The sequence below is a fragment of the Chanodichthys erythropterus genome, chromosome 8, assembly GCF_024489055.1.
Source record: "Chanodichthys erythropterus isolate Z2021 chromosome 8, ASM2448905v1, whole genome shotgun sequence".
Lineage (NCBI taxonomy): Eukaryota > Metazoa > Chordata > Actinopteri > Cypriniformes > Xenocyprididae > Chanodichthys > Chanodichthys erythropterus.
Window position 1 is genome coordinate 23079267 of NC_090228.1, and position 26967 is coordinate 23106233.

Here is a 26967-nt window from a genome sequence, read left to right on the forward strand (position 1 = left end):
GAGCTCACTTAGGTACTGGGGAGCTAAACCATTTAGAGCTTTATAAGTAATTAGCAAGATTACTTATAAATCTATACGATGTTTAATAGGGAGCCAATGTAATGTTGACAGAACTGGGCTGATATGGTCATACTTTCTGGTTCTAGTAAGAACTCTAGCTGCCGTATTTTGGACCAATTGTAGTCTGTTTAAAAGCCGAGCAGAACAACCACCCAGTAGAGCGTTACAATAATCTAGTCTTGAGGTCATGAATGCATGAACCAACTGTTCCGCATTTGTCATTGAGAGCATATGTCGTAATTTAGATATATTTTTTTGATGGAAGAAGGCAGTTTTACAGATACTAGAAACATGACTTTCAAATGAAAGATTGGTATCAAAGAGCACACCCAGGTTCCTAACTTAGGACGAAGGTTTAATGGAGCACCCGTCAAGTGTTAGAGAGTATTCAAGGTTTTTTCGTGAGGAAGTTTTTGGTCCAAAGATTAGGATATCAGTTTTTTCTGAATTTAATAATAAGAAATTTCTTGTCATCCAGTTTTTAATGTCAGCTATGCATTCTGTTAGTTTTGTGAATTTGTAGGTTTCGTCAGGGCGCGAGGAAATATAGAGCTGAGTATCGTCAGCGTAGCAGTGAAAACTAACACCATGCTTCCTAATTATCTCTCCTAAGGGCAGCATGTACAGAGTGAAAAGCAACGGTCCTAGTACTGAGCCTTGTGGCACTCCATATTGAACCTGTGATCGATACGACATATCTTCATTAATTACTACAGACTGATAACGGTCAGATAAGTACGATTTGAACCATGCCAAAGCAATTCCACTAATGCCAATATAGTTTTCAAGTCTTTTTAAAAGAATGGTATCAATAGTGTCAAAAGCAGCACTGAGATCTAATAACACTAATAGAGAAATACAGCCACGATCGGATGATAAGAGTAGATCGTTTGTAACTCTAACGAGAGCAGTCTCAGTACTATGGTATGGTCTAAATCCTGACTGGAAATCCTCACAGATTCCATTTCTTTCTAAAAAGGAGCACAGTTGTGTTGAAACTGCCTTTTCTAGTATCTTTGACAGAAAAGGTAGATTCGATATTGGCCTGTAATTTACTAAATCTCTCGGATCTAGTTGAGGTTTTTTAATAAGGGGTTTAATAATAGCCTGCTTAAAGGTTTTTGGCACGTATCCTAGTGTTAAGGATGAATTAATTATATCAAGAAGTGGACCTACGACCTCTGGAAGCATTTCTTTCAGTAGTTTACACTCAAAAAAATAACTTGTTGGTCTAACTTAATTCAATTATGACACCTATTTCCACACAGTTGAACTGATTTATTTGAACTTAAGCTAGGTTAATTGTACTAATGAGTGAAATTCATCCTAATTGAATGAGATCACACCAGTTTCATTTGACGTATTCTGTGTATGTTTCCTGAACATAATTCATTCTTGTTGATCCAACCAGTGCTTTTTTTTTTTTTTTTTTTTTTTTTTTACCATCATGGTGAAGATGTGCGCTTGTGCTAAGGTTTTGAGTAGCTGTTGTACACAGACATACATGTTTCATGACCATTGAGAGGGGAAAAGCTGATGACCATATGTAGACTGTGTAAATTTTGTGCTGGCCCTCAAACTAATTTATTTATATTTCTATAAAAACTAAACTAAAATAACACTTATTCATATGCTAAGTAACATTTATAGCATGCTAGTAATGATCAGATAAAGAACTTCTCATTACTGGCTTGAGCACAGTTAATGCTCGTTGAGAACAATATAAATTTGTTTTACGTAGCCACCTAGAGCCTAACCACAAGGTCTACACTTCAGCATAATGGTAACCTCAAAAAATCGACATAACATAAACTCTTTTAAATGTCAAATATAACTGAACTTCAAACTTTAAAAGGTATTTCCCTTTACTAAAAAACACATTAAACAGCACTTAAGTTCAACATTTACTGTCCCAATCTTTCCCTACGCAAAGCATGCTGGGAACTAGAAATCCACTGCCCAGGTTCAATCAATGCAACATAAATGATTCATGTAGTCCCAACACAAATGGTTTAGGTTGACCTAACATTTTGCAAATTTAATTTCATTTAACATAATACAATTGAGTGCGAATGCCAATTAAGTAAAAAACTAAAGATTTGTGTTGGTTCAGCTTATTTTATTTAAATAAACTGAACAAGCAGCTACAATCATTTTTTTGAGTGTAGTCGGCATTGGGTCTAGCATACATGTCGTTGATTTTGCTGATTTCATAAAAAGAAACAGCATCTACATAAAGCTTGTCAGCAGAAGGAAGCATGAAGTGCTCTATAATTTCCTGGTAGATGGCTGCGTTGACTGTGGACTTCAGAAAACACAGCTGACCAACACCAGCAGATGACATGGCAGCCCAAATCATCACTGACTGTGGAAACTTCACATTGGACTTCAAGCAACAAGGTTTCTGTGCCTCTCCACTCTTCCTCCAGACTCTGGGAACTTGATTTCCAAATGAAGTGCACATTTTTTTTTATCTGAAAAGAGTACTTTGGACCACTGAGCAACGTTTTTTTTCTCCTTAGCCCAGGTAAGATGCTTCTGATGTTTTCTTTGGTTCAGAAGTGGTTTGGTACGTGGAATGTGACAGTTGTAGTCCATTTCCTGAAGACGTCTGTGTGCGGTGGCTCTTGATGCTCTCCTGAGTTCTTGAATCAGCTTCGCCTGACAATCTTCTCAAGCCTACGGTCATTCTTTTCACTTGTACAACTTTTCCTACCACACTTTTTCCTTCCAGTCAACTTTCCATGAATATGCTTTGGCACAGCACTCTGCGAACAGCCAGCTCCTTCAGCAATGACCCTCTGTGGCTTACCCTCATTGTAGAGGGTCTTGATGATCGTCTTCTGGACAACTGTCAAGTCAGCAGACTTCCCCATGACTGCTGTTGGGATTACTGACCTAAACCCAGTATTTATACACTGAGAATGGTAATTTAATAGAACTTTAATAATTTGAGATACTGATTTTTTTTTTTTTTTTTTTTTTTTTGATGAGCAGCAAGCTTTAATCATCAAAATGAAAACAAAAAAGTCTGGAAATATTTTACTTTGTCTAAAAAATCTAGAATATATTTAAGTTTTACTTTTTGAACTAAATTACAGAAAAAAAAATATTTTTCATGATATTCTAATTTATTGAGATGCACCTGTATATAAGTGTTGACTCTAGATAGCTGTAGGTTAAAGATGCCATGTATAATTAATATAATATAATATAGGGCTTCATTTTGGGGCTTGACAATTTCATAGATAAAGTCCAGTTCTAATAAAGTCCTCAGGCAATGCTCACTTTGCTTTATGACAGATCAGTTCTGCCCAGAGCACAATGGCACAGGCCCAGTCCAATTACACTCACTTAAACTCTGTACACATGAGAGAGCGTTCATAAACCTTAATCAAGACTTCATCCACAAGCTGTCTGTGCAAGAGTCAATTCATTATATTACCAACAGCAGAAGAATCCATCAGAGAGCCTGATCTACACGAACACTAGCACACTGCTGGGAATTTTCTTTGCCATATTTTCACAGTAGATCATTAATATGAAGCTTGGTACTTTGTAACCTAATAAAATGTTTTATTTTGATTTTTGTTTTTGTTTTGTTTTGGTGCCATGGTGGTGTCTTATTGTTATTATTACTATGTAATTTCCCCCCATTTAGTATATAGTATAGGTAATATCATGATGGGTAATACTTTAGACTACTATTATCTACTATAACTACTATTAACTAACAAGAAACTCTGATTAATGAATTAGTAAGTAATCTGTGCTCAGTATAAGTGCTCAGTTGAATGTGGTAGTTCACTATTACCTAATCAGTAACTACTATTTTTTTCACACCTCCCAGAGAACTACTAAGAACTACTATAAACAGGTTCATAATTAACATGAATGATGCATAATGTATAATTAATTCTAAAGTAAAGTCATGGTAACCCACTAGTAATGACTCAAGTATTACCAAATCCTTCAGAAGGAATTAATTATTTGGATCAGTATTCTAAAGTGAAGATCATGGTATCCAACTAGTAATTACTTAAGTGTTACCAAATACATCAGAAGGAATTACTGTAAAAAACTGTACAAAAATGTTCAAAAACCTTAAGTTTACAATGACTTCAGTAGAGAGTTATCATGTTTTTCACTTTAGAATACTGATCCAAATAATTAGTAATTCCTTCTGAAGGATTTGGTAATACTTCAGTCATCACTAATGGGTTACCATGACCCTTACTTTAGAATTAATTATATATTATGCATCATTAATGTTAATTATAAACCTGTATATAGTATTCTTAGTAGTTCACTGTGAGGAATGAAAAAACAGATTAGCTAATAGTGAACTACCCCATTTAACTGAGCACTATTACTTACTAATTCATTATTCAGTGTTACTTGTTAGTTAATAGTAGTTACAGAGTGTTAATACTGCTCATTACTCATTTGTTCCTGTGTACTTATTCATTAATGAATGATAAGTATTCTAAAGTGTTACCCCATGATGTACCATGGAGTACTATTTTAATACCTTAGTATACATGATTCAGTTACATGGTATATATCAAGGTGTCATGGTATTACATATAATACCTCAAAGTTGTTGAAAAATTGGCCTTGTGATGTATTACGACAGCTCTATACAATATGTCCAACACATTTATGACCTGAATACTCTTGTTTTGTCATACACAGGGGCATTCCAGGGAAGAAATGTGGGAAAATTATTGTGAAGGCCGAGGAGCTTAGCAACTGCAGGGTAAGAGCTAATATTGATCATTTGAATTCAGGTCTTATCTTGTATCCCAAGCTTGCTTATGATCATCTTAGCTTGGCCAAAATCACTCAACAAAGATGTTTAAACAAAACAGCTGATTTTCTAGTGAAGTTTTGTGTGTAGCAATATGTTTTTAGCTTAGCAACATGCTAACATATTTTGAGCCAAGTCTCTTGTGCGCTTCCATCACTGATTTTATGATTTGGATTTTTGATAATGTAATTTTGTGTCAAGAGCATCACTTTGCTTGCTAGCTTAGCAACATAATGACTGATGTCAAATTGTACTAAAATCAATTATGATCCAAGTCTCTTGCAAGCTTCCATTGCTGATTTTATGGTTTATATTTTTGCTAATGAAATATCATGTTGTTAGCTTAGCAACATATTAATGTCAAGCTCAATTGAAATCACTTATGTCTCTTGTGCATTTACATTGTTGATTTTGACTTTTGCTAACACATTATTATATGTAGTAGAGTATCACATTGTTAACTTGGCAACATGCTATTAATCAAACTATTAAAATCACTTCCATCGTTGATTTCGTGATTTTTGCTAATGAAATTTTGTGTTCAGTAGAGCATAACGTTGTTAGCTTACCAACATGCTAATGACAAACTCTATTGAAATCAATTCTGACCAAGTCTCTGTGCACTTTACATGAACACTCTGCAAAGCCGTTTTAAATCAGCTATGTGGTTCCATTTCATAACTTGCTGCCTATCTAGTCAGGAGAAAGAAAGACAGCTTGCTATGAGCTAATTTCATTTGACTTCTCAGCATGTCTGTTATAGTCTATTCAAAGTATTTATCTTAGTTGTAAAACACAGGATTCAGTAATAGCATGCATGATGTGCCAAGAACTCCAGCTGTGCTCTCTCTCACACACACACACACATAAATACAGAAAGGCCTCTGCATTGCTTACGGAATTTGTCTTTCACAACAGGGACCAATAGACCTTATCCCATTCCCTGCTGGAGCATAGCATCTCACACAGACAGTGAATGTGTGTCTACATAAATGCTTGTCAAATGGATTTCTGATTAGGCCTTTTAGCCTTGCCATCTGGGTACAGTAGTCAAGCAAACATAACGTGCCAAACTATTTAGCATTTGTATAATCCTAGCTGTCTAGAAACCACAAATGGCAAAATACTCAGCTCATTTATACTGATATTGTTGTGTTAGGTCTGCTAAGTGCTCTAAATCCACATGTACACTCCCATTGCCCTCTTTTCTAAAACATTCTCACCCTGCAGGAGTCTGTGATGATGCAATTTTGTGGCAACAAGCTGGACAAAAAGGACTTCTTTGGCAAATCGGACCCATTCTTAGTGTTTTATCGTAGCAATGAGGATGGAACGTGAGTAACACAGACACACGAGCAGATTCTTGTCAGCTACACACACTGCTCACAAAGTCAATCTCATCTCCAGGCTCTGTGTTGGGGAAATGGCTTTCCATTGAATTCCTTTAGGGTAATACCCGTAGTCCTTTGCACCTGGATCAGCAGGGATTCTCTTGAAATGGAACAATCACTTCTTATCTGGCTGATTTTGTTTTTCAATAATTACAGATTCTTTTACTAAGAGACAAAGGGGTTATTCAGCATTTTTTTCTGAAATTTCAGAATATCTTTGCCTTTGTGTTGATCAGCTACAGGAATTTTTATTGTTGTGTTTTGAAGCTACTGTTCAGTTTAGTTCTACACACAGTACAATATATAAATTTACTAACTGCTCTTAAGGAATTCTTTATCTTCTCAATCATGTTGTTTGCTTAGCATCGTGCTAACATCCAATTCAATTAGAAACAATTATGAGTCAAGTCTCCGGTGCACTTAAAAAGGATAGTTCACCCAGAAATTATAATTCTTTCATATTGTTCCAAACCTGTGGTTCTTTCTTCTGTAAAAAATATATTTTAAGAAATGTCCATACAATGGAAATTAGTAATCACCAGAACAGTTTTGTTGCCAACATTCTTCAAAATATCTTCTTTTGTGTTTCAGTTGAGTAAAGAAATGTAATTTTTGGGTGAACTATCCCTTTAACATGAGTGAGTGAGTATTTCAGATCAGTTACTTATGATGTTCCATTACAGTTACATTAGGCAAACAGTAGACCAGGAAGGCGGCTCGCTAAAAGCTAAGCTGCTGTCGTTGTTTGACTAGCAGGCAGATATGGATCTAGAGTTGTCTAAAGTACTGACTTCGGTACCTATCGGTACTGAAATTTTAAAACTGTGACGCTTTTGAGCGCTGAGCCGGTACTTTTGACAACTTTAGATGGATCATTAATTAGCAGATTTTGGTAATGGCCTTAGACCATCTCACAGCAAAGCATGATATTTTTAAGATAATATATTCCAGTAACATTTAAATGACAACAATGTACTAAAAACAGAAAAGGTTTCCTTTGTGTTTTTCGCAAGATGACAAGTTGTCAAAACAATACCTACACAGATCTGCAAAGAGATTGAAACACTGTATTATTCATGCCAGGCTAATAGTTTGTGATGTCACTTTGTAAAGAAACACTACACACCTATAGACTGAACATGTAATAAGCATGCACATGACGTCACAGTTTTCACAAATTGATGTTTTATTAACAAAGTTCGAGAGGAGCACTTTCAAATGATCTATCTAATCATCATGTCATTCCAACCAGCAGTCAGCAATCAGTAATCAACATGTCTACTCAATCAGCATAAGTGAAGGACATCATAAATACACAGTCGACTCACCTATGTTCTTCAACAATTTTTCAGCATCCCTCCACCACCCCGTCTCCTCACACTCGCCTGGTTATCTTCCTAACCAGAATACGGGGAGTACTCTGGGTTCGGGCCAAATGCTGAGCTCAGAGCCTTCTCCTCAGACAGCACGCCAAATACGCATACAATTTACTTATCTGACTTATTTGTTAGTGTAAACTAGAATTTGTGTTTTTTGTACATGGAGATTTTGTTTTTACATGGAGACGATAACAGTCATTATCAGGCTATTGTCATGTCAATGTACAGCCAAAACATTTAATAGGTTTAGGTCATGCAATGGCCTCTAAAACACACATACATACCTCAGAAAGAGCCTTCACCATGAGAACATGAGGTGTGCGTGTGTGTGTGTGTGTGTGTGTGTGTGTGTGTGTGTGTGTGTGTGTGTGTGTGTGTGTGTGTGTGTGTGTGTGTGTGTGTGTGTGTGTGTGTGTGTGTGTGTGTGTGTGTGTGTGTGTGTGTGCGCGTGTGTGTGTGTGTGCGCGCGTGTGTGTGTGTAAGAGAGCAAATAGGAAAAAGGCCAGTATTGAGCTGTGTGCTGAGCCCATAACTGAGCAATCCATTCATGTCTCTGTCCTTTAGAGAACAGAGTCTGTTTTTAAATAAATCCTGTGGTGATTTGAGGCAGGTTTAGCTCAAGGGCCAGATTCAGAAAGTCAAACCTAATATGTCCAATATTTGTTCAGTTTCTGAAACAGTCCTGTTGATGTTTATCAATAAAACCAATACAAATTTCCAGCAATAAAAACTTTTTCAGTATGTTTGTACAAAGATTATTTCAGTGTAGCTTCCAGTGAACTCTGCCAAATAAAGTGTGATATCAGCTTAGTCAGACATGATATTCTGTGATGGTTTGTGCTAAAGCAAAAAAAGATTCCAGTTACTTTTTACAAGTTGTAAACTCACATTTGAGACATATGTCTTCAAACAAGTGTTGTCAGTTAATTTGAACATTTTAGAACATAATTTAGTCAGAATAAACTTAAGTTAATGTATCAACAAACGTGTTTAAAAATTACTTTTTCTAAATGTATGTAATGCAAATTTATGCAACCATGTTCTTCACCTTTCTCACACCACAAACAACAGATTATGTATATTTCAGACTGCATTAAAACACACTGGTAATGTAAACTAAATCTATAATAATGTAATAATAAAACAACTTTCCTCAAACTATATACCAACCATATTTTTACATGTGTAGAGATGCAGTCTCCTGCTAGTGTTCATATTAGCCCTTAGTGTTTCATTTGTTTAGCTCTGATGATGATTATATTCCACTATAGGGTGGGAATGAATTTACAAAATAACCTCACTTTTGATCAGTTACATTTCTGGCTTTGATTTAAAAATAAATAACTGGTTAAGAGTGTCATAGTTGCTTCGTCCCAATTCACATACTATCCGTCCTAAATAGTATTCGAAATTAGAATTAGTGTCCCAAACCGTAGTATGTTGAAATAAGTATTCCAAAGATACCCGGATGGTCTACTTTTCCTGTTAGAATCCAAAGTGCAGATCTGTGCACACTCTAATGGCTAATATTGCCCACACAACCCATTGCGTTGTGGACGAGGATTCAATTAGAACTGCAAACATATATAAAAAGTGTTAACTACAGACATGATGGATGTGCAAGACTGACTGTTAAGCAGAGCGGTTAAGATAAAGGGGTTGACCTAACCTGACCTAAACTATAAGATATTTCTTCAATTTTATTCACATTATATACATCTGCAACAGCATTGTGAACTTTTATAGTGATGCGTTTGGTCATTAACTTTTAAATGCATCATTATGCAAACATGAGGAGACTTCTCAGCATGAAAGACCCATGACTGCTACAGTAGATCAATGCATCACTACATTTCTCTCCGAAACAGGAGGAGATTACTAGGAAACTCTTCTGCTACATACTCAAAAGTATGAACTTTTTCTTAACAAAAACAGCATATACTTTTAGTGCATAGTATAAGTAGGCAAATTGGGATGCAGCATATGAATCTTTTACTGATAAACAAATGCTGTGCTATGCCTATACTGGTGTGAGACAGAGAAAGGGAGATTAGAAAAAATAATTTAAAGGCATTTAAAAATATATTTAATTATTCATATACATTAACTTTTGACTTCAAACTCAAAGTTGATGAAGTGGCATTACTGTAATATTTTCAATTATTTCCCTTTATCTTACAGATTTACCATTTGTCATAAGACAGAGGTGGTGAAAAACACACTGAACCCTGTGTGGCAAGCCTTCAAAATCCCTGTCAGAGCCCTGTGCAATGGCGATTATGACAGGTATGGAGTGTTTTGTATTGGATGTCAGAAATTGCTTTGTGTTTTTACTGGTTGTGGGAAACTATAAGGTATTTCAAGTTAGGGCTGGACGATTAATCGAAAAGTAATCGAAACCGAAATTCAGAACCTCTAATCGACGTAAATTTCCCATGCCGGTTATTTCATTTTTTTTTTTTTTATTCTGTTAATTCTTCCCGCTTAAAATCATAATACCGCATGTGTAGCCACATGACTCCGCCCCATCCGTGGCATAAAAGCAACAGGGAGGTGAACGCCAGTTCAACACATAGTGATGGCGCGCGATTGGTGAGCCTTGCGTATTCACTAAACTTGGTCAGTTGTATTTGTTTTAAGGTTTGCCAGGTTGGACATTCAAGCGATTTTAGACGATTAGATGTATATTATTTCGAGCTACCATGCTCGCGCAGCTGCACTGTGGCACGAACACTCATACAAACAGTAGCTGCGCAAAACGCAAAGATCGCGTGCACAGAGAGGAACGCAGAAACTAGTTGTCAGCATTGTCCTGTGATTTATCACTAAAGTAGCTTAGAAACTCAACTTATTATAGCATATATTTTTCTACTTTTGAAGTAACTATTTACAACCCACAGCTTCACAGTTAATAGAGAGACTGTATGACTAATTCACATACGTGAATTAGTCAGATCATTTATCTTTATCTGATTTAGGCTACAACGAGCAGAATTCTGTAAGAAATGTTACGAACCATAGATAAAATAACTGCTGAAAGTGAGCTATGTCAGATCACTCTTTCAATAGGAAAAAATATCCCACCTTTAATAGTCAATCATATTTACAGTACATACCTTGTCAGTGAACTATGAGGGCAAAAAAACAACAACCAAAAAACTGAAACAAAATAATTTTTCATTAAACGTAATCGAGGTCAAATGTTCAATTAATCGAGGTTTTGATTTTAGGCCATAATCGTCCAGCTCTATTTCAAGTTTGATCTCTTCACATTCGAACTTCACACCTGTGTTTGCACATCACGCATCAATTAAATTCTAAATTCCATATTTAAATTATAGTTACTTGGTACCTGTAAACAAACCTCTCTTCTGTCCACGTGTGTGTTGATGTGTTTTGTGTAGCATGTGGTTCATGTTTACATCATCTGCATACTTTCATGTTGTCATGTTTTGTGTTGTGGTGTGTAGCACATGGCTAGTATTTTTTAATCTGTTGCATGCTTTCATGTTGTCATGTTTTGTGTGGACACACAGTTGGTGAGAGCCCTCATGTTCATGTCATGTTTTATTTTGTTTCAGCACATGGTTTGTGGTTGTGTTCACTGGCCATGTGCTCTTGTTTTTGCCATGTTTTGTGTGAGCACATGACTTGTCATGTTTGTTTCTATGTGCCATCCCTGTTATAAAAAAACAACATATGCTGGTTAGGTATGTTTTGAGCTGGTTTATGCTTGTCCTTAGTTGGTCATGAGCTGGTTTAAGATGGTCCTGAGCTCGTTATAAGCTGGTCCTGAGCTGAAACTACACCGCAAAATCTCCAGAGTTAAATCAACTCTGCTCAGAGTACACATGGTCTCTCTCTAAATAGTGTTAAAATAACACTGAAGCAGAGTTAAAGTTAATGAGATAATTAAACAATTAAGTGATGATTGAGCATTAGTGATAAACACCTGCTGTTAACAAGCAGAATCACTAAAGAGAGAAACACAAGAACTACAACTGACTTCAGTCACAGCCTTATTAATTGCTTAATTATCTCATTAACTTTAACTGTGCTTCAGTGTTACTTTAACACTATTTAGAGAGGGACCATATGTACTCTAAGCAGAGTTGATTTAACTCTGGGGATTTTACTGTGTAGTTGCTTAGGACCAGCACTTGACCAGCTTAAACCAGCTCAAACCAGCTACCCTGCTTCAAAACATACCTAACCATTTAGGTTTTTTGGAACAGGGATGTGCTTTCATGTCTATTGTCTTAACCCTGCCCTTCTTGTTGTCTGATTACTGGTTTATTTGCCCCACCTGTCCTTCCCCGTTGCCTGCTTTGTTTGCTCTGCTATTTATTCTCCTGTGGCCTGTTGCATGAAGCTAGCTGAACAAACTCTGAGTTTCAGAGTAGGTTTAGAGTTGACAAATCCAGATAAATCCAACCTGGTTTAGATCAGGGGCCTGTACCATGAAGCTGAATTAGCTGGTTAGCCAGGTAAGTTTCAGATTAGTTTGTGCCAATCCTGGATTTTAGGTACCATGAAAGTGACTTGGCTTTTAGCGGTGTTCATCACCATAGTCAATTACGCTCCATGGCTAACCTGCTCTGGGGCAGGTTTTGCTCTGGGTAAGAGATCTCACACAGAAATTGGACCAATCAGATGTGAGCAAAGTGACACTGACACATCCAACGCAATAAAGTCACTCCCTTTCTCTTCCTACAAATTAAAGGTCACTATAGTAAAAACAAATTTAACAATGAAATTGTCTGACTTTAATGATAATTAGAATTTTATGATTTATATATGATTTATATAATTATTATATGATCTATATTATTATTAATCCATTACATACAAGCAGTTTTAGTTTATCAGTTATTATTAAGCATTTAGTTTAAATTTATATTAATATATACAAATCATATGTAATATAAATAAGCTGTAGAATCAATAGATAACTACTTAAAAATTACTATGTGACATGTTTGGTCTTATTCATGAAAAGTAACTGTAATAAAATAGACTTATTCCTCGTGAGGTGTAAATACTGTAATTTCTTTCTTACTTTGCAATCTAACGGTTACTTTTCTTAAATGAGCCTGCCTCGATGACGTATGCAGCCTTCAAATGCGACCTCCGTAGGACACAGCCTTCGAAATGAAACACAGCTTATAACTCTATTTATTGTGCACTTTGATCTTTGCAGACCTTTTGAAGTAGCCTCTGCATATTAAGTTGAGATAGGAGAAATGATTTTTAAATCATTTAGGTTCAGCAGTTATGAAAATATCTGAGATATTAAGAGACATAAGATAGTCAGACAGACCCAATAAAGAAAAGAATCCCAAGTGCAACACTGTATACCAGAAGCCTCCATCATGAGTAGCTCAAACAGGGCTCTTGCTGTGTGGTGATAAAGCAGGAAGCTTCCTCACAGTAGCGGCACTCACTGATGAGCATCGATCGGTACCGTAACGCACTCTCCCACACAATGCCTCACCTTTATCTCTGATTGAACATGTGGGAAGCGAAAGAGAGAGACAGACAGATGTAGAGGAAGACTGTGCATCGGAGGAGTCTGGGACACGAGATAAGCCTGTGCAGACGCTCTAATAAAGAAGCACGGAGTGTCTCGCTGATGATAACATTGAGAATGGGTGCTAAGGGATGCTGAGGGGATTGGTTTGTTGTTAGCATGTGTTGCGTTAAAGCTCTGTGTAATTGACAGAGCTGTTCTATTTGAACTGTGCAAACTCATCACTTGCCTGTCATGCCACGGACAGCGGAAGTTGTAATTATTTTCTGTCAAAACACACTAATCCGACCCTCTAACCCTAGTATGTAAAAGAAAGTGCCATGGAAGGAGTAAACTTATTTTAGAGAGATTATTCTTATTATAAAAGTCCAATTATAAAATGGATGCTTCTGGCTTTAAAATCTGATTGGATGGGCGATGTTTAAAAAAAAACTTTCTAAAATATATGCACAACTGTCAAATCTGTTTAATCACTATTTTGAGAATGTCAACCATCAACAGCCTTCATACACAGCACAGTATGATTTGCATCAAATTGGAATTATCAAATTCACATTAATTATTATTATTTATTTATTTTTAAAGGAAACTGAATTTTTTTTTTTCAATGATTCATATTGAACATTTGAAAGAAGTTATTGGGGTTTTATTATAGTCAATGATCCCTGATGTTCTTCCTTTGTTCTTCAAGATTTTGAAAATGAATAAAAAGGAGGATAATTAGTGCAGTGGTTTAAATATTTATCTGTCATCAACAATAAAGCCATATACACATTCTTCTTTTTTTTTTTTGGTGTGATGAGAATCACCATGGAAACAAATAATTTCTGAGTCCAATGGCATGAACAGCTCTGTATCTCAGAGTTGTCATCTCATGAATATGATAATTCCAACATGACATGGCTTTAGGCTAATTAACTATATTACTTGAGAATAGTTGATTAGAAATGTTTTCTAATGCAAGCATCGCTATTACTATTGTTTAAGGTTAAACTTTGGCATACAGCATTTGTGCTATGGAATTTATTAAATGAATGATACATAATACAGGATTACAGTTTCATCTGGCAGAGAATGAAATAGGTTAAAAAACGCTTTACAAGCAGTAAAAAAAAAAATTAAAAAATTGTCAATAAGCTTGAAAAGCAAAAACACACATGAATTATTGGTCTGAAAGGAGAGATCAGATTTCAGCTATTGTAGTTTTCCTCATCATTCTCAACATACATAACAACATCATACAATGTGTGCAATATTGTCTGGAGCTTTGTCCAAATTATTTTTTTGAAGAAATTCACACAAGGCACAATATACAATGCTGCTTTAACTGTAAAAAGCTGGAGAGTCCTGGAGAGCCTCAGTCCTGCAGAGTTTAGCTCCAACCCTAATAAAAACTCACCTGCCTATAGCTTTCTAGCAACCTTTCAAACCTTAATTAACTTGTTCAGGTGTTTTATTAGGGTTGGAGCTGAACTCTGCAGGACTGAGGTTAGCCACCCCTGCTATAGACATATATTTGATTACATGAATTATTGTGGCATGGAGTAAATTAATTCTCTAATCATGGATGGAATCATATTTCAGCTGTTGATGTGTGATTGCACTCTCTATGCAGAAAAAAAAAAAAAACTGTTAAAATCACAACACTACAGTTTATGTTCAATATGAACCAATTCTCTGTTTCTCTCTGTCTCTCTCACAGAACGATCAAGGTTGAAGTGTATGACTGGGATCGTGATGGCAGGTAATGAACTGTAAACTGTCACATGAAGCTTAAAATACTCACCTGACACTCATCCATTAATTATAGTGTACAGATAGCTAAAGTCTTCTTGAGCATGAAACAAATGATCAAATTGAACAGTCTTTTAAGTGGGTTTTATATTATTATTATTTGACTATATTAGCATTTTCAACCTGAAAAAAGTCAAACAATTATTTATTTTTATGGTCAAAACATGTGTGAAAAGATGTCCAATACAGATGCAAAAGCCCAAAACACACGCTTTTGTGTTTAAAACGTTTCAAAACACAATTCATAAAGGAAATGCATGAATGTGTTTCTTTTGCAGCTTTGATCCATATCCAGAAGATCAATTCTACAGAGCCTCTAAAAGAACATGGTGAGATGGGAGGAAAATGTATTTTTGCAAGCATGCACAAAAGCATTGAAATATACTGGTTCCTCCTATCTCGTATTTTTTCCATAGCCATGTCCCCTTAGGGGCTCTATAGTATTCATAGTATTTAGATAGATATTTAGATCTCTTTATCTCCTTGTAAGCATGTTTATATGTTTTTCTTTTTTTTGCAACCCAAATAAAGGCTGATCAGTCCATCACATACATTTACATAAATTATCATAATGATTTGAAAGGATTTGGCGGGTGCTGTGATCTAAATCTTTTATTTATTTTAATTTATCTTTTAATTCATAGAATGTTAAAAGGCTGAGTACTGTTGAAACTTCAGGAATTTACCAGAGCTAAATTATAAAAATGTAAAGCTCATTATGAAACAAATTTAATATTCTCTAACAATGTTCTGAAAAATCTGTGTATGTGTGTGTTTTACAGCCATGACTTCATCGGAGAATTCAGCACAAGCTATAGAGAACTGTCAAGAGGCCAGTCACAATTTAACGTATATGAGGTAATCTTATAATTTTTAATAATTTGCAGAGCTCATTTATAATGGTATTTTTCAGAGTAAGTGTTCACAGTATAACAAATATAACTTACAGTATATATAACTTGTAGGCTGCAATTCTGAATAAGTGAGAAAATCACTGAAATTCCAGACAACCTATGAAACGAAATCCAGTTTTCTCTACTAAATTCCACACATTACAGTTCTCAGAGTGTGCGTACCAGAAATAAACTTTATGGATAACGAAAACCTATGTTAAAGAAACACATAAAGAAAACAAAAGAAGTGTAGCTGGTTTCTTCAACTCAATCAATTTTGACATGAAACATATTTTTCCACTTAAAGGTGCTAAAGAGGATGTTTTGTTTTATACATTTTTGCAATATTACTTGAAACTGTCTTTATAATAATATTAATATACATCATCTGTGCACGAGGTAGGGCCTTAAAAACATCGGCCAATCATTTATGCGATCATCGCGTAAACAATTTGCCCTCTGGCTTGTCAATAACTGCCGTGACGTTCCTTGTGAGAGACGTGCGCGGATTGGCCCTCTGGCTTGTCAATCACTGCCGTGACGCTCCTTGTGAGAGACGAGCGCGGCTGCTCTCTCCAGTAACTTTCCACACTCCACAGGCGCTGCATGCAATGTTTTTTGTCAGGAGACAGGAATAACAACTGCAGATTATAAGTTACCTGCGGTGAGTCCGACATAATGAATCCAAAAAACACGACACGGCGAATGCCGGTGTTAAACATGAGTTTTGGGAGGCGTTCCTTTGAAATTAGCTGTGAAGGAGGGGGGCTGTTCTTAGGCATGCGCTCATTTCAAAAACTCAGTAACAGTCTTTGGATTCTCAATCGACGAAAAAATCCTCTCTATCACCTTTAAGCAGATGTACAGTAGACCTGCAAATGACAGACATTTGACTCTGGAACATCAAATTCAAACTAAAGGTACATATTTTATTATAGGTGATATTTTTCATTTTTTTTACAGTTCACTTATAATGTTAGTGAAGGAGCTTGTTGTGATCATTTTTCACCCTCTTTATGGGCACAATAACATTTAATAATAATAACAATAAATATATGTGATATGAGTTAAATCTGAATGTTGGACCAATATTTCACATGGGTGGGGCTATAGATAAAAGATATTTAAAGATCAGACTGAAATGATCAGTGACCTTAATTAAAAATAAACTTCAGATGCACGTTTCTAACATCGCAATCCTTCAGAAGGATATGCAGATCTGTAATTGCTACACACAGCCATGAACATCAGGGTTTGGACAAATTTTGTTTACTTTTAAAATTTTACTTTCTATAATTTAGCGTTAGTTCATCTGATGTTTATTCCATCCATGTGCCGTCACACATTGACAGATATTGGAGTTGCTTTTGCAGCTTTTTTTGCAGCTTAGTTTCGTTAAATGATCCTTTTGGACTGGGAAGTACGTTTTGTGTTCTAAAAGTTCAGTAAGTTTTAATATGACGACTTTTATCTGAAATGATTAGGGAAATGTGAAATACAGATATGAGGATTTTGGGGTCATAATTCTTATTACTTATAAATGTAGCCATTGTTTAAGTTAAAAAGTAAATGTACCATTCAAAAATTAACCTATGCTGAAATAACATAAACATTACTGAAATATTAGGTGTCAATCACCAATAGCATCTTGCCCTGAGACTGCTGTCCCTGTTAAATCTAAATAACAAAATGACAAATGGGGGCAACTGCCCCCCCATATTTTTCCTAATGTGATCCGTCAGCTTCAGTCCACTACAATTTGGAGCGGTTAAGGCCCGGGTATACTTCATTTCCCACGTTCCCCTCCATCTTGCGCAAAGTTGAGTGCGTAAGACTTTCAAATATACTCCTTTGCCCCCTGAGCACGGTAAGACCTGTTCGGCGCATGCAAACGCGCACCGTCCCTAGTTATAAAAATTCGGCTGCGCGGAGAGTCACAGCTAGTCCACAGTCTAGTAAACCTTTCTTGCTTGCGCCGACTGAAAACGCATGAGAAACAGCCTGAGACAGGAGACGTTTTAGTACTGAACATTGAACGGTCCATGCAAGTGGATTTGGATAAAACAGTTAATCAATTTGATGCCGTGCCCTAACGCCGTTTATCCCTTCACAGTGGCGTATAGTTGACAGGCATGCAGGGCTATTAAATTATTTTTCTTATTATCATGCTTTTATTTGTTAATAATTTAATATTGCAATTCATTTGCCCCGCGATATCATAGTGCATCACCGCATAACCGACGCGTTGCGAGGACAATAAAGTATTAGTTAGCTTACTCTTCATTTAAAATTGTTTAACACGAAATAGCCTACTTCTCGTCTCACGAAAAATACTATTTTTTTTCTCACTATGGGCCACAAGAGAAATATTAAGAAAATAAATTAGATTCATCTCACATCGTCTCTAAGAGAATATGCGCCGTTATTGCACCGTCGGATGCCAAAAGCTTAGTCTGTTTTTACTTTCAGTTTCTGTAGTGAATAGGCCTAATTGACTGGAGTTTGAGACTTCTTCACCCGCATAACTCTCACGCAAAGTTTGCACATTGTTTGTGTGATATCAACTGGCTCGCCTTCATGGTTTAAAATGGAAATATTTTCAATATTGCAACGTGGCATTTTTCTTTATCATCAGTTGCTCGCAAAATGATTGACACTGATTCACATATCGTCCACGTCATTTTTCCGTGATAATAAAATTAAGTGAATTATTAAATAAATGAGTAAATAAACAACAAGCAAACTTAAACTTGTTTGCTTAAAATTTCTGCGAGTAATTTGCTCATGCAGGTACAAAAAAAGATTAATTTTCTCTACACAGGTCATAAACCCTAAGAAGAAAGACAAGAAGAAAAAATATCTCAACTCTGGAACCGTAAGCAAATATTTTTCATGTTGCATTCTTAGTAGCGTATAATATATATATATATATATTATATATATAATATTTTTATTTTTTTTTTATTTTTTTTTTTATTAATTTTTCTGTGTTGGAGAGGAACTAAAACTAACATAAATTTATTTCACGAAAACAATATATATTACAATATAGTTATTTTTGCTGGAAATAAGTTTGTTAAATTTTGTTTATGCTTGAATCAGAAAAATCAGTCTATCTATATCGACATGACAGCACAGAATCGTCATGGGATTTTCTGACTTCATGTTTCCAGGTGACACTGCTATCATTTCTCGTTGATACTGAAGTCACCTTCCTGGACTACATCAAAGGCGGGTAAGTGATGTTTTGCTCATTTGCAAAAACCTCTCATCTATTACAATCAGCTTCTGAGGTGGAAACCCCAACAAACAACACATGCTCATGAGGAAAGCAAAGTGACTTGGTGCATTTAAATTCTCATATTACCAGTGGTGACAAAACAGCTGTATTCAGCAATGCTCCCAAACCACCCAGAACACAGCCTGCGCCCTCAACAGCAGGTCTCAACAGGTTCTTGAAGTCTGTTTTAAGTGCTTCTTGGTAATTACATTGACAATACAGATGACAGACTTTCTGAAAACAAGCCGGACACCATGAGTGATCAAGTCCATTCATGGTTGGTGATAGGTGAGGTTGGGTTGCTATTCTTAGCACAGGTGTTTGCTATGTGTGTGCGATTAAATGCGAGGGGTAGGCAGGGTGCATCCATGCATGGCAGATCACACGCCCACGTTGAGCGACGCTTTTCATTATGGTGGCAAGAGGGAGGCTGCAGTCACCTCTGCTCTGACACAACTCCGCCAGATGTCCATTTTAATGGCTACTCCTTCCTTTTAGTCTGAGATGTTGTAGTGAGAGGTCAGTGTGCTTGAGCTGAATTTTTCTACAGTCTGCATGTGTCTCTCACACTTGCTTTAACAGTACTGGAATGTCCAGCCCATCATTTATTGACATCATCCAATTAGAAAGCAGAAATCATAGAATGAAGAACTCGATCGCTAATAGATAATGATGATTGAACAGGATGCTAATTGCAAATTGTGTTATTGTTTATAATTGTTATTATTATGTACTACAGCCATAAACTGGTAAAATGTTGGTTCTCTCATGTGTAGTAACCAAAAACAAGGCACCTTTGTTATTCTTCACACGCAAGCTTCATTAGAGGTAGAGAATCAGTAAATAATTGCACTAGTGTCAATGACAAAGAAAAAAGGAAAACCTTTTAAAAGGAGAGGAAAATCCTTTTACCAAATGATTAGAAATGTACTCTTTGTATTTATAGCAAATTAGCTCAAAAGAAATATGAATAATTAATCATAACTAGTTATAATTAATTATAAATATTTGGATCAGTTAATGAAATTAACTTAATGTAATAAAATTAATATTACAATCAATTAACCTGTTGTCCAATGAACACACAGTGTTAATTGTTTATTAATTCCAAGAAATGTTCATTTCCAGGTTATGGGAAATAACGATCTTATGGTACAGTACTACTCAGAGCCTGTAGTCAGGATCTGCATATAGGGACTTCAGTATATGAGCGTGAAACACGGACAGCTTTACGTGTGGCATGAACAAGACTTTATTAACTAGACTAAACGCTTAACTACTCTAACATTCACACACATACTGTACATGCATACAGTTTACCAAGGAAAAGAGAGAGCTAAAGCAGAGTACAGGAAGTATGAAGTTACAGCATTGTTTGAAATTCAACAGATTAACAGCCTTGAGCAAACCATCAGTTTAGTTTTAACAGGCCCTTCTTTAAAATGGGTAAGGATACTCAATGTATCAGATAATGAGACTAAGGGTGCTTTCACATTAGCACTTTTGGTGCGCACCCGGGTTCGATTGACGTCAGAGTTCGGTACGTTTGGATGATGTGAACACGGTCTTGAGTGCGTAAGACTTTCAAATATACTCCTTTGCCCCCTGAGCACGGAAAGACCTGTTCGGCGCATGCAAACGCGCACCGTCCCTAGTTATAAAAATTCGGCTGCGCGGAGAGTCACAGCTAGTCCACAGTCTAGTAAACGTTTCTTGCTTGCGCCGACTGAAAACGCATGAGAAACAGCCTGAGACAGGAGACGTTTTAGTACTGAACATTGAACGGTCCATGCATGTGGATTTGGATAATCCACCTGCGAACCGTACCCGAGTCCACTTAAAAAGGGTGGTCTGGGGTGCGGTTCAAGTGAACTCCGGTACGGTTCGCTTCTGATATGAATGCAAACGTACCAAATTGCGCAAGTGAACCGCTACTAATGCCATATAATTTGATAAAAATGTGTGTTTGTGTGTGTGTTTCAATCACTTTCCCAACGAGCGTGACTGACATGCTGCAAACAGAGAGCTGTAGCATAGCTTTTCTCATTTTTGCTCGCCTTCAACATTCTACATTCGCGGCAGATAGACGCAAGAGCCGTTATGAACAAAACCAACGGTTCAAAAACAAAAATATAAAAGTGAGGAGAGCTACGTTATGCATTTTGCCGCCTTCTCCTGTGTCATCGTTACTAAGCAACGTAGTAAACAGCTGCTGGTTTGATGACGCAAACGAACCGCGGGTCGGACCCAAATAATATAATGTGAACACAGTCCAGTGGGCGCAGGGGGAGGGGAGAGTAATCGAACTCTGGTTCGGTCCAGGCAATCGAACCAAGTGTGAAAGCACCCTTAGTTCGATACTTGCATGTAGGGCTGGGCAATAAAACGATAACGATATGTATCGCGATAGACACGTGATCGATATCAATAAAAAATGTGTTCGATAAAACGTTCGATATTTTTTATTCTTCGTCGGAAGATAACAGAGGTTGCGAAGCAAGTTTGGTTGCATTAACAAAAGCACTCATTGTCTCGTGCTAGTCTGCTGGATTCCTCTTCAGTAACCGGCAACTGATAAGCAGAAAATGAGTGCCGCAGCGAGCGAGGAAATTGTAAATAAAAGAGGAAAAGTGTTCATTGTGACTTTAGACTAAGACTAGGGTGACCACCTGACTATTGATCTGTTGCAGGACAGTAGATGTGATTTTGCGGGAAACATGAGACTGATAAATTTACAACTATTGCACTGTATGTAATATTTACACTGTATGTAATAAATGTAAATATTGATTTACATTTGTTGGCAAACTTGGCATATGCAGCGATTAATGTTTCTGCTGATGGGTGCCCACACTATAATGTTGCGCTTAAATCCTGGAAAGAAGACAATTCTAGATTCACGGCTGCACATGCAGGAGGACAAAAGTTTGAGCGCGCAGATGTAATATCTGAGCGAGCGTGCGCGTCCAATTTTGTGCAAGGGAATCCGCCTGTGATTGGAGAGATTGCTCGCGCATTTGATGCGCTCTCGACATATTTCAATATAATAACGCCATAGAACCAGCATTAAATGAAATATAAATGTGAGAAGAAAGTCGTGTCTGAATTTCGCAATTTTGTATTGGTTAAAACCAGTGGCATACCGCAAGCACTGATGTCATATGTTAAAATTTGTTGTGCACCTGAGTCCATCTGCCACACAGTTTACAAAAACTGATTTAACAGTGAATCATGCGGTGAATTATCATTGCATTGATTTATTTGATGTTATTATCGAATAATATTATAGCCTATATGATAGGCCTATATAATGTTTAGTGATTTTGATATCGCAGACTAAAATACCGGCAGGAATAAATATTTAGGCTAATTTACTCATTAAAACCAGAGGAGCGCCAATAGAACTGATAACAGCCGCAACGAGCACTTGCCATGATTTCAGAAACAACACATTCCAGCGGATAGATCGCCTCTTATTTAACACAGACCTAAAAATTTCTTATCAAATGGAGATGTTTCTTTCTTTTAGGTACAGTTATTCGCCGAGTTTAAATTAATGTTTGAGACGTTTCAGAAAGAATCTCGCAGAGAGACAGCTGAAAGCGCACCCTGTTTTTTAATTATTTTATTTTACAAAAGTACAAGGTTTTGTTCTTATTGTGAGCATACACAAATAAAAGTAGACCATTTGTAGTCTTGCACTAATCTGTGATATGGCAAAAAATGATGAAAGGCCTGTTTTAAGTTGTTTCTGTCATGAGGAAAAAATCCATCAGAACGCGCCGACGCTTTCGTCGGCCAGAGGGATACAAATGTAGCCATTTTAGTTTCATATTTATATTTAAATATTGGGCTATAGCCTAATTTTTTTTTTTTTTTTAAATGTCACCTATGTTGATTATGAAATGTGAATAGCATGATGGATGCGCATGTTACCGCGGCCTTTAAATAAGGCTGAATCAATATTCTGTTTTTATTAAATATCTTTATTACTTTATTGCACGTCTTTATTAATTAATTGATAAGATATTTTTGGTCTAACAATATATTTTAGCTGGTCTATAAGTTAGACAAAAATGTGCGTATATCCCTTCTAGACAAGCTCGTAAATTGCTGTTTCGGCCGCAAATTTTCAGTAATTTTGATCGGTGCATCAAATTATGTATGATTCATGTAGTTACAGTAAAAGAATAAAGAAATAACTAGACTTATTAGCTAGGCTACATTTGGAAAAGGACTTCAGGCATAGAGAACTTCAGAGCTGGCAATGGGATAAATACGTTTGGGCAACATATATAATAATAATAATAACATTAATAATGTCTCAGCAAAGACCGAACATATTTATTTGTCTCGGCACACATCCGCCAGTAACACAGCGCATCAAAGCTTGCTGTTGTCTTAAATACCTTACAAACGGCGATGGAAACAACAGTGATGATTTTTTCCCCCTTTTGTGGTAATTTACCACTATTTTCTATGATCATCTGCTTGCGTTTTTGGGCTTCAGTTGGATGCTTTATTTTCATCTTTAGTCAATTGAGTTCAGTTCTAAAAAAAAAAAAAAAAAAGCAAAGGCTATAAAGTAGTCTAGCCTAAATAGGTGAATCTGCGACGGGGCCCATCATAGGGTGGGGGCCCCCACGCACCGCGGGGGCTGCGAGGGTGTCCCGTACGCCACTGGTTAAAACAAATGGAGAATATCTCGTTTTTCTGTAGGTGCTCGACCATTTCCGTGTGTGGCGCTTGATCGCCGCCGTTCGTTGGAAATATTTAACATCAGGATGGATGATTACATGCTTTAAATCATCGACTTGGGCAGCTTTGAGCAGCTCTTGAGGTTCTTATCCAGTATGGAAGATGAAATCCTTGCTGGTATAGTTGTGTTTACTGACTTTGAAGAGGCCTGCTCTTTGTGCTGTCCACTCAGTTGTCATCAGAGGGAAAACCTCTCTCTATGATTGCGCAGGTTGGTTATTTTCACAGCTAGATTATGACAGCTGCACAAATAGATTTTTAAAAGCTCACAGTTTTTATTATATTTCTTACTGTGGTATTGTAATTTCAGGGATGAAAAAAAAAATTACAGACATAAATGAAATGTGGGACACTACATAAGTCTTGCGGGACAAAGCTCCTAATTTCGGGACTGTCCCGCAAAATACGGGATGGGTGGTCACCCTGCTTTAGACTCATGTTTACATTTTAATTATTTGAGTTTTCCATGGTTGTTGACATTTCTGTCTTAATAACTGAGGGCATTATGATCAGAGGATGGTTAAGTTTAAAATAAAAATGTTTAAATGTAATATATTTTTCTCCTGGTCCTTATTTTAAATGGGTCATAAAAAATAGAAATAATTATCGATATCGACCGATATGAAACACTGATATGGTGATACAGTTTTCAGCCATATCGCCCAGCCCTACTTGCATGTCTCTCCAAGTTGAATTAAAACTATCCTGATGCAATTTGTGGAGGCTCCCGTTGAATCTTTGCTGATATTGTCTTGATGAAAGAGAACCAGTTGGATTAAGAAGATCTTTGGTTAATGGAAGGTCTAGGCCGAAGCCTTGGGGGTTCCTTAGAAACTTCTAGCTTCTTACAGCGTCATCTTGACATCAGCATTTGTCAGTAAAAGAGAAGAGGGTTTGATCTTGTGATCAGTGAATATAAGGGGTGAAGATGTCACACCCTCTTGAGGTGTCTGAGCCAGTAAGGAGTTTTCCTTTCAGAGGGAAGTTTTACGAGGCTTTGTTCTGTAGCAAGATATTAGTATAAGACACTGAATTGGATGAATGAGAAAAGAACCTTCTAGATTCTTATAATACTAATGTGTCACAGAGTTAGTAACACAAATTGCCAAATAGGAAACGAAAGTTGGAGTCCGTAGATACTAAACATGCTACCAATTTGATTTCAGTTAACTATAAATTTGCAACTATGGAACATTAGTACCAAAATAGTTCAAAAGAGAGAATTAATACATAGAATAAAGCCTATAAAAGGAAAGTCATGAGAAGGGAAAATTGGATACATGTTTATACATTTCCCAAGTGGTTATATAGAGAATACATAGGATTAAGAGGGGTTATTTGTCCTTCTCAGAAAGAATGAAGTCAGAGTCACTAGTCTCTGCAAAATTCTTTCTGATCGTAAAAGTTCCAAGTATCTGTAATGGGACACCTATTTCTACCTGTGTTAGCTACGTTTGGGATGCTAGTTGCAGTTTTAGGGTGATGGGTTCACAGAACTTTGATAGAGTGAATTTATGGGTAATTCATTAAATATAATGAATAATTGTGTGCCTGATTGGTCCAGATGCTACATATTCATGTTGGTTTCATGACGTTTCGAAAAACTTCTGACAATTTTCAATTTTTTTAATTATTTATTTTTTGTAAATGTTGGTCGCCACAAACATTTTTCAGATATTATAATAAGCAAAAGAGCAGTTGTGTTTAAAAATATTTTTTTCTAAGAAATAACAACGAATGATTATATCAAAAGGCTTAATAAGGTTTACTTTGATATTGGTTCTATCACCCTGACACTTTTTTTCTTTATGTCCCTCAAAAATATCAAATTACTATTAGAATAGAAATAAAAAACAAAATGAATATATTATTTATTAGCATAAATAAATAATTACATATTGCAAAAAATAAGTGTCGTGGTTGAATCTTACATTTCAATCTGTAAATGTATGGTTTCAGAGGACTTCATAAATTAACTATCTAATGATGTTAAAGGGGGTATCACACACAGTTTCTGCCAATCTCATGTTAATCTTGAGTACATATAGAGTAAAAAATGCATCCTTCATATCTCCGAAAAGTCTTTAGTTTTATCATATTTATAAAAGATAGATACGCTAAACCGAGTCTTTCCGAAAAATGCAGAGATCCTGGAGGCGTGTCTGCTGTCATTTCCATAGGCGGAGCTCAAGAGTCACGAGTGTGCGCAGTTTATGTGTAGAGATCGCATGCTAGCTGCGACATCATTATAAATGAAAAGGGAACAAAAACATTTGTGTTGTTTACATTATATGCACTTGCACGCCGATTGCCAACAAAACACAGACATCCGATGCAGCTTTACTCACCACCCACGATCTGCAAATCCAGCGCGGGACATGTTTACAAAGTATTCATCACCAAAATCCCAGGAACAAACAAACATATATGCACAACTCCGTTGCTCCCCCAGAAAAACAAAGTCAAGTCAAGTTCCCTTTATTTATATAGCGCTTTTTACAATGCAGATTGTGTCAAAGCAGCTTTACATTGATAACTGGTACATAATTTTTGCTGCACAGCAGCTCTTCAAGAATAGTGTCAATGCAGGCAGATCAAAGCACTGTTGAATAAATGTCAAGAAAACTGTTGAATATCAAATGTCAAGTCAAATGTCAAGTGTCACCAACTAAGCAAGCCAAAGGCAACAGCGGCAAGGAACCCAAACTCCAACAGGTGACATCAGGTGGCAAACAAGTGGCAAATAGCCTGGTTTCTCCCAAGGTTTTTTTTTTCTCCATTTTAACACCTTAGTCGGGGGGCCAGTTCTCCTCTGGCGAACAGTGCTTTGTTATGAATCAGGTTGCTATCATAAGTCTGATAGGATCGCAACAATAAAAGTATTTATTTCAGTTCCATCCAGTTGAGGATCGTATTCATCACGCCGGTATGGACGGTTTGTTGAGGAACTGCGCTACTGGCTGCCGTGTCGATGAGGCCTTCACAATGGATTATCTAGTAGACTCGATCTCTGCTGATACTTCAGGGCTGCGTTGTGATCGTGTCCAATTGAGGATCGTATTCATCACGCCG

The 26967-nt window shown here is 36.6% G+C and overlaps 1 protein-coding gene across 3 annotated transcripts in view; it reads left to right on the forward strand.

The window, feature by feature from the left end:
• LOC137024619 (copine-8) overlaps positions 1-26967 on the forward strand; it is a 196533-nt gene that overhangs the window by 83379 nt on the left and 86187 nt on the right. For all 3 annotated transcript variants that reach the window (XM_067392368.1, XM_067392369.1, XM_067392370.1), the window contains 7 exons: positions 4756-4819; positions 6101-6204; positions 9822-9926; positions 14873-14914; positions 15747-15822; positions 18679-18732; positions 19031-19092. In XM_067392368.1, coding sequence (XP_067248469.1) covers positions 4756-4819; positions 6101-6204; positions 9822-9926; positions 14873-14914; positions 15747-15822; positions 18679-18732; positions 19031-19092 — 507 coding nt within the window. The remainder of the gene's footprint in view (positions 1-4755; positions 4820-6100; positions 6205-9821; positions 9927-14872; positions 14915-15746; positions 15823-18678; positions 18733-19030; positions 19093-26967) is intronic.